A 9,296-nucleotide genomic window follows, 5' to 3' on the forward strand; every position below is an offset into this window, starting at 1 on the left:
GGATGACTGGAATCTGTGGCAAACTTCATCCCTCCCCCCCCCCCAAAAAAAAAATAAAAAAAAAAAAAAAAAAAAAAAAAAGCCTGGAGATGCTGGTAACCAGTTGAATTGGTTTCATCTTTCCTTGTCACATTGCTGTCAGACAAGTAACTGCTGGAGGTGGCACTGACTCATCAGCATTACCTCACAGCATTTCCTTATGGAGTAAAGCCACAGTCCCATGGCAGCAGATCTGGTGACAGAAGACTGAGCTTTCAGCTTCTACGTAGGAGTGAGAACCTGCATCACAGTGGTCTCAAACACCTTTATCAGGCACAAGAACCCTTTTCCTAAAATTGTGGAAATCAATGCTGAAACAAGAAAAACTTTGCATATAACAAACAGAGAGGAAAAGGAGGACAAGAACCTTGAAAAATAAATCTGTTTAGCCCTGTGTGAAGCAAAAAGGAAATCAGTGAGAAAGCTAACCCAATTTTTAGAATGTTAATTTGGGTCTCAAACCATTTCAAAACCTTGTCACGCCACAGACATTCCAAGTGACCTTGAGATTCCTAAACTGAGGACAACAGTACTACCCTAATTTTAAAATAAGGTGCACTGATGTTATGGTTACTAAGGCTATGTAAATGCGGTAGGCTGGATAAGCAGAACCTTCTCCACTTACCATCCCTGATGCTGGGGAGAGGTGCCTCTCCTGCTGATCCCTCAGGATCCAAGGCATCCAGAGTAGCTGATCTTATTTGCACACACTCAGCAGCAGAGGGAGCTGTTGCTGCCTTTTCAGCAGCTCTTCTCGCTGCCATCTTTTGTGCAAAGATGCTTTTTTTTCCAGATCCCACCTTCACCTGCAAACAGGGAAGCCATGTGTCACCACTTTCCTCTCCAGACTCCCCCGCACACCTGCCACTAACAAATGTATAAATCTGATCCTAAAGACACCCTCAGATCAGACTTTGGGACATGACACAGAGAAGCTGCTGGCAGCCACCTGCCCTTTTCTGTGCATGTGCTATTCTTTTTTTAACACATAGTTTAATGCTATGTGTTAGGACAGAGAGACAAAAACATGAATGTTTTTGCTACCTAGAGAAGGAAGATGATTCATTATAAGTGAATACAAGCCAGGCAAGCACACCTAAAATATGACCAAACACAACAGTTCCAGCTTTCCTGCTGTTTGGAAACTCTGCATAGCTGAATACTTTGCATTTCTGAGGATAAATGGGGCTGTACTGCACTGTGCTCACCACATGCTTGGAACAGGCTTCTTATAAGGTGATTAGAGAGCAGCAGGGTGAAGAGATTTACACAGTAAGAAGTGGGCAAGTGGTGCTAAAATAATCCTGACTAAATTACTGTGCTGCTTGCCTAGGCGATGGAAGGGGATGGCTCCAAACAGCCTTGCACAGGATGCACAGGAAATCCAAAGCAGACTAAGCAAAAAAAACTCTTGCATGTCCCCAGTCCAGAGAAGCAGCTTAAAAGGTAGTCTGAACATTTGGTAGCTGCTTTGTGCACTCCTGCATCAGGTAAACAGAACTGGTAGTTTAAAAAGTATTGCTCTTTCAAAAAACTTGTCCTTCAAAATAAGCTACCTCTTCAAAGCAACCACAGCTATCAACCACATACCAATTCCCAGTATCTGACTCCCACTCAGCTAGCAGCTCTTGCTACTACAGCAACAACTAATGATAGCGGCCATGGCTTCCAATTTCACAGCCTCAGAAAAAAAATTATGTCAAAATCCAAAAAGCTGCAAAAGATAATCTCTGCAACCACACCCAAATGTCATGCCAGGAGAAATCAGGTGCAACTTCAGTAAGTACGGACTTAATCAAACCTCGTGGACAAATTAACAGAGATCATTCCTCAGAGAAAAACAAACAGAACAGGATCAATTCTATTACAGCAGCGCAGATTTGATCCACCTCACTAAAGTTAACTGAAGGGGATCGCCTTTTTCCTAAACCAAAAGGATTCCAATGCTATTTAACTGCAGGGTATGGAGTACCTACTTGATGGCAGCTTGGTAGAAGAACTCTCTCCTACACTAAGGTGGCAATGCCAGAGACATGTTGAGCTAGCTCATAATCTCCAGCATGCCAAGTCACTTATTTTGAGCCCTACCACCTACCAAGCATTAGGCTTTGTTGTGGGGAAGCTTTAATCGTTAACGAAGGTAGCATAAAAGAGCTGCTCCCAATCTTACCTCACTTTTTATCTCAGAGCGGTGAAATGTCCTTGGAAATGGGTCTCCTGTGGGCACTGGCATGGTCACTGCTACTGCACTTGTGTCTCGTTCCTGCAGCAAAAAATTCAAACCCTGTAGAAACCATCGCAACAGCCAGACATGTTTATATCATTTAGCTAAGAGTGGACTCAAAATCTCTCAGCTCTGCAGCCCACAAGCTTTCTGCTACATTGCTGTCAGGCTCAGAATACCTTGTGCTTATTTAAGCTAAAGTGAGGCTATTCTCCAAAAGGCTAGACTACCAAACTCCACACACCACTCAAAGAATCAGATAAAGGAAAACCTGGGCCGCTGCAGAGCAATGAGAACATCCCCCTTAGAGAGTCCAGAAACTCACCCAAACCCACACTAGAGCACGTGCCTGCATGCAAGCAGTGTGACCTGTAGGCAGTCTGGACTGGAGAGCAGATTCAAACCCATATTTAACAGACAGCAAAAATATACCCAAAGAGCTTTTTCTTTCAAGGTGCTCCAGGACACTGGTCTACAGTGCTACAACTGCTTCATTACACTGTAGAAATAAAAAGCAGCAACAGAACCCTTCATCCCTGTACACTGCTTAGTTCACAGCATTCAAAAAAACACTAGACCATCACATAGAAACCAGACATACAATAATTTTGCTGAAAACTGCTGTAATGTGTTGATCGTGACTCTCCAGTCTTTCCTCTGGATCTTCATCCTCGAAGTGGACACAGGCACTTTTGATCTTGGACTTTTTTGGAGGAGCTGGAGTTAGTGCTGGGAGAATATCAGGAAAATCTGGGGAGAGGAAATAACAAGGAAAAAAAGCAGTCAAGTTACTCATATATAACTACTGTGCAATAGGTACCAGACCAAGGCTCCCTAATACCACCTATTATTGCTCTGATGAAAAACAAAGAAGGTGAGGAAGCAATAAGACAATTAAGAGTCCTCTGTCTCTGACTTGCACTTGGTAGCGGAGAGAAACATGCTCAAGAATTTTATCATTTATGTATTGGCCCTAAAGTCTTTTCGAAGAGCTGCACAAGCAGGAAAGCGTACTGAGGCCTGACTGCAAGTATTAAGGGAAGAAGCAAGGCTGTACAGAAACAAATAGTATCCTTGCAGGTTGTGTTCAGGCACAGAAAAGCACATTTCCACTGCCAGCTCTAACAGTGAGTGATTTGTATGACCATGAGCAAGTCAAGGCCTCCTTTTCACTATCTATAAACTGGGATCATATTTCCTTACCTGGAACCAAGCACTGCAAGATTTAAGTTGTTGCTTTTAAGAGAGCACCTTGAGCTTCTGAGACTATTAAGCACATGACAGAAGTGTTACAGTTACTACTGATGGAGGAAAACAAAACCGCAGGAAGGAGGCTTACCAAGCCAAATCTGCTGGCTGAAAGCTGGAGCTGTTAGCAGAGCCAAATCTCAAAGACACTGAGAACAGGGTCTGGATAGATGGCAAAATGAGCAGTGAGTGTCCAATGGGTACAAATCACAGAAAACACCTCTTGCAAGGTTGGCAAGGTACCACAGACAGCTGATAAATGTAGACAAAGGCAACGTGTTGGAAATGTGGTTCCACTGGATGCTAGTAACATTGGACAAGTGCATTTTCCAACAAGGCTAAGAACAAACAGTACTGCAAGGAGGACACACATGCAGGGCAAAAGCAACACTGGGTTGCGAGGGAGGTGAAAAGGCAAGTACTGAGGAACACTGAAAGGGACAGAGAATCCTAGTAATTCAAAGAAGCCCACACGGGAAATTACCATCCAACATGACTACATCCTTGCTGTCCTGTAGTGAGGGTCTCTCAGCATCTGTGCTCCCTTCCTCCCCCTTCCTCTTGTCTGCTTTCTTCACAATCTTCACTGCAGGTGAAGCTCTGGCTGCCAGGAACTGGTTTTGAAAGTGCAGTAGATCTGCCTCGGACTCCCCAGGCTTTGGTCTCGACAACATTCTGCCTTCTTGCTCTTGCAGCCTGGCCCTGCGTGCTGTTCACATGGAATCTGTTGAAGACATGGAAAAGTGGTTACAGAACTGGATTTTCTGCGGATAGGATGGGGACAGCAAGGGAAAACTATTCATTTTTGTCCCACTCTGCTGTTCCTGTACATACTGCAGCCACCCTACTCCAGGATCACCCCAGGACACAACTAGTTGTACCAGAGTCCCAGACAAACTGTTCATGTTCTTCGTTGCTGAACAACATGCTACTAGACAAGCCAACACCTGGTCTACTAGCCAGCTGCGAGCAGAATGGCATTCATCCAGCAAAAAGCCAGCCAACAAGTGCATCACTGCCAGAATGCCAACACCACAGCCTTGGATTTGCAAAGCCACAGAAGCACCTGGTCCAAGACAACAGATTTGACTTACTCCATTATCAACACCAACCAAGAACATCAGAAGCACAATATCATGCAAACCTCCCCTGTCCAGCACACGGTCTTCTCAGGATCCTACATTAGCATCCCTGTCATGATGCAAGAGCCTGTCCATGTAGATTTGGACAATGCACTCACTCTCACTGACTCCGTTCACTCTCCTTCTCGTTCAAATCTCCCAAGTGAAAAAAGTTTTTCTTCCTTATCTACTCCTCCTGCTTTAGTTCTCTCTCACTCTTTCACTGCCCTCTTATTGGCAGAAGTCATGCTATTTCCAAGTGTTTTCATTCACTGCCCAGGCCAGTTTTGGGTTCAAAGTCAAGGGTGGTATTTATAAAGACTTTTACCTCTGTGCATATGAAAACTTACTAGGAAGGCAACTATTCCACCTCCCATCTACCGGGCATGAAAATATTTGCGAGTATTACTCCCAACCTCTTATTCCCAGAGCCTGGGACCATCAATCCATTTCTCACAGGCAGCAAGTAAAGTGTTTGCAAATACATTTCACACTAATTGCATCACTGATCAGCACTAATGCTACTGATTTGACACCCTCCCACACTTGGTATGTTGAAATATTTTGTACATATTTGATCTCTTCTACTTTTAAAAGCCCATCAGGACTCAATGATGATTTATTGTGAAGTTGGAAAGGAAAGTGGATATGGATTTTTAAAACTACAATTATCTGCCATATGGATAGGCTGTACACATGAGAAAATGCAAAGCTTGGAAGTGAATCTCTGTCTTAATCTCAGACCAAAACAAAGTTCAATCATTGTGCAGGCACAGCCACTGCCCTGAAGCCAATGTTTTGTCTTATACTATTATCATACCCTATTGTAAAATATGTGGGGAGATACCTTGTGGGAAGGATGCTTACAGACACAAGAATTACTTCATGCAGTATTTATGACCTACACTTGGAATACTTATACTATTTTCAGGGATCATCTTCTTGACCAAGGTTGGTTAGATGTGATGCTGCTGATTCCAAGAGCACGAAGAGGTCCAGGGAGTTTTACATTTGGTTGTTGGTGGTGTTTTGTTTTTTTTTTAAATCAAGGCCTTAGTGTAAAACCACCAACCATGTAAGACTTGCTGAAATTTTTTTTCCTGCCCCTCATTTTGTGCAAAAGCTGGACTAAAACCATTCAGACTTAAGAGTTTTGTGTAACAAAAGAAAGTGGATTTTCAGAGGTTTCAAGGTTTCCAAGGACTCCATTCACTTCAGCACTTCATGACTGAGGAACCAGATCTCTTCATCCAATGCCAACATTACGAGTTAGTTGCTCAATTTCAGACATCTCAAAACACTGACCTTAATGAAAGCTGTCAGCTCAAGAGTCCCAGAACAACAACTTCCACTTACACCAAGCAGACATATGGCACAAGCAGCAGCAAGGGGAACTTCCCTGTACCCTCTGAACAACAAAACCCTCCTCCAGCACACAGGGAAAATGCCCGACTTCTCTACCAACGCTGTCAAGGACATCTGTGGAACACAGCTACTAGCAAAGGCTACTTCAGGGCAGGAAGGGAAGGGAGCACCCTGCTACGGTGCCTTGCTACTGCTGGAGAAGGACTTAACAAAACAACACCTGGGATGTCATTGCGGTTCTGACTGATGCCAAGAATGCAGAAACACTCCTTTTCAGCTGAGTTCCCTTGCAACTGCACAGCAAAAATTGCAACTTCTGCAGACAGCTCCTTTTTTTGTGCACTCCTAGCATAAGCACACACCTACCTGCTGCTTATTTATGGAGCTTTCTGCCACAACAGGGGCTCCAATAGTCATACTTCAGTTGATAGGTCCCTCTTTGATATGCATAAGTAGCACCACATGCATCAGAAGCCACGTGTTTCATGCCCTATCATCACAGACTTCAAAGCCCAAATGAGGATGATGCTAGGATTAACAGACAGAAAACATCCAGTTATAAGCAAGGTGTGCTGCTAATCTTTCTGCAATAAGCCTCTTCCACACAGGGATGTACATACACTTGTCCAAGTCCCTGCGTATTAAAAAAGTTAATCAAAAAATATAGCAGGCCTTGAAACTGCCTTAATTTGTCTGGGGAACTGTCAAGCACAAGAAACCAACTATGCAGTTATTGTCTAAAGAGGTTAGATGTTGTTCCAGGAACCATTTCCTCAAAGTCACTCCTTCCTCCATCTAGATATAGAGGCCACCTGAATGTAAACAGTTACAAGATGGTAATATAGAGGTGGACATTAGTTTGGTGCAAAAATAGATAAAAGCTTCAAATGTGTTCTTTCCATGTTCTAACTGGGTCTAGAAATTTAATACAACCAAGGCCTTTGACTTGGTCCTTCGGCAGTCCAGTGAGCTAGAAATTGCTTAAATACATACAGGACTTGCAGAAGACAGAATGTAGTGAAAATAGTTTGCTTTCTAATGGTACCTTTTTCCATGCCTCCTGGAAGCCATCTAAGCACATTAGCAACACTCACCTGGCCATCATAAGGAATAATTCTTATCCACCAGAGCTCAGAGAAAACATGCAAGAAAAATGACACAGTATTGATGATCAGCACTAACCCCAGCATCCTATGGTCTGGTTATCGCCAATCCTGCAACTGGCTACTTAAAAGCTAACCACACACAAACTGTTTGACTAGAGGGACCACCATCTAGCTGACATACGCAACCTGCTGAGGATATTGCCCTAGGAATGCATGTAAGGGATCAGAAATGCTGTCAAAGGACCACAAGCACCTATATGCACCAGAACATAGTGATTAGTATGTGAATACACTATCATCTGCTGTTGTATCACCTGTCTGCACTAGAAGTCTCAATGAATGGTTTTCTGTAATGCTCTGGACTTTCCACGGATACTGTTTGAAAAGCCCATCAGTGTCGCAGGAAGTTTTACAAATGCAGCTGGGACCAGTGGTCTAGGTCAGACTAAAAGAAGACGCAAAAGCACAGAAGGCAATAAAGCCAGAGACTGCTTCAAGTGCCAAGATACACTTTTGGATTAACCAACTTCAGCTCAAGTGTAAGCCTGAGAAGGAAGGCCAGTTAGGACAGTAAGGGACCCTAATCACCAATTAATGCAGCACCAGTGTATCACAGAGAATGGCATTTACTATACAGAAAAACTGAGGTCTATAATACTCTTCCAATGCTTTCCAGAAGCAGCATTTAAGCTTCTGAGGCATATATCACCAACTTCTGCCACTATTCTCAGCAGACATAAAACAACATAAGAATCAGGCACTGCATTTGTCCAAGGTTTTTAGAGGTGCTATCAGGCTACAAAAAAATGTACTTACTTGATATAATCCAATACTGTTTTTATTTTATTCTAGCTCATCTGCATCTACAATGCATTTTTTTTCCGCAGCAGCAGAGCCCTACAGCTCAAGGGAGACACTTACATCACAACAGCAGCCATGAACTAGACACAGTTAAAAGAGAAAAGGTAGCAAGTACATGTAAAAGCAAAGAATCATCTCTGACTCCTCCTGATTGCCGAACCCTGTCATTTTTTTCCCCCCATCCTCAAGTCTACAACTTTGCATTCTTTTGCTAAAGTTATCAGACCTGGGTCAAAGAAGAATACAAGGTCCTGCTGTCACAATCAATGCCTCAAATTAACACATTTCTTCAGACCTTGTTGGTTGAGGTAAGGAATTAAAAGGAGAAGCCAAGAGTCACATCTCAGCCTCTCCAAGACAGCTCAGCAGTCAATGGAAAGGTACAATTTCTCTGCTCTAGATTAGTGGTCAATGAAAGCCTCGCTCAGGATTCTTGGCTACTTTGCGAAATAGTGATGTGCATGCTCTGCTCTGTCACAAAAATGCTTTCTGCACACAATACTGTAATGACCAACAGTCTAAAATATGTAGGCTTGACAAGACAGGCAGCAACTTTTATCTACTATAGAGAAGGCAGATACCTGTAAAGACCCTCCTCCCAGAAGGAAAGCCCCTGCCAAAACCTGCAAGAATGCCTCCTCAGAGAAGCTCCACATCTCACGCTGGTCACGCAACACTCACTGACTGCTACTTTGCCTGTCAGGCACATACCGTGTGCATGCATACAGCACCTTGCCTCCAGAAACGCTTCTGTCCCCAGCTTCCCTGAAGAGCCTCTGCGATAAAGAGGCACCAGCATAGCACAACATAAAATTAAAAGCACCAAGCTGCTATTAAAGATCTAAAGAGCTGATGCGTCCCGATACTCCCACCGCGTTCACAGCCCTCACAGGCTTTCCCTAATGAGTCTGAAACGAAGTCTTAAAGACGCAACGTAGGTTAAGGCCCGGAGGCCTGGTGAGGCCTTTCCCTGACGGGGAAGGGGGAGGGACCCGGCGAAACAGGGCCCCGCAGCAGAGAGCGCCCGGGGGGCACGGCCGCTGCCCCAGAGGCCGCACGCCGCCTGCAGCCGCGCTCCTCTTTACGCTGTAGTAAAGGCGAAGCCCCGGGACCCCGCTGGCTGCCCCAAGCGAGGCCCGGCCTGCCGCCGCCGCCCCAGAGGACCCTGCACTCCACGGGGGGGAAAGGCCCCGCTGCCCCCACAGCTCGGCCCACGACTCACCTGCGCCTCACCCGCGCCGCTCACCGCCAGCACTTCCGCTCTGCCCTGCGGCAGCTACTTCCGCCCGGCAAGGCGTCACTTCCGCCCGCTCTCACCCCCACCTCTGCGCC

The 9,296-nt window shown here is 44.8% G+C and overlaps 1 protein-coding gene across 1 annotated transcript in view; it reads right to left on the minus strand.

Moving 5' to 3' along the window:
* RPAP1 (RNA polymerase II associated protein 1) overlaps positions 1-9,235 on the minus strand; it is a 45,086-nt gene extending 35,851 nt beyond the window's left edge. The window contains exons 1-5 of the mRNA XM_009277549.1: positions 9,187-9,235; positions 3,996-4,235; positions 2,865-3,013; positions 2,210-2,302; positions 665-845 (exon numbers count right to left, since the gene is read on the minus strand). Of these exons, the coding sequence (XP_009275824.1) occupies positions 665-845; positions 2,210-2,302; positions 2,865-3,013; positions 3,996-4,185 (613 nt within the window). The 5' untranslated portion in view covers positions 4,186-4,235; positions 9,187-9,235. The remainder of the gene's footprint in view (positions 1-664; positions 846-2,209; positions 2,303-2,864; positions 3,014-3,995; positions 4,236-9,186) is intronic.
* Positions 9,236-9,296: the final 61 nt, after the last annotated feature.

The sequence above is a fragment of the Aptenodytes forsteri genome, unplaced genomic scaffold (assembly GCF_000699145.1).
Source record: "Aptenodytes forsteri isolate BGI_AS27 unplaced genomic scaffold, ASM69914v1 Scaffold146, whole genome shotgun sequence".
Taxonomy (NCBI): Eukaryota; Metazoa; Chordata; class Aves; order Sphenisciformes; family Spheniscidae; genus Aptenodytes; species Aptenodytes forsteri.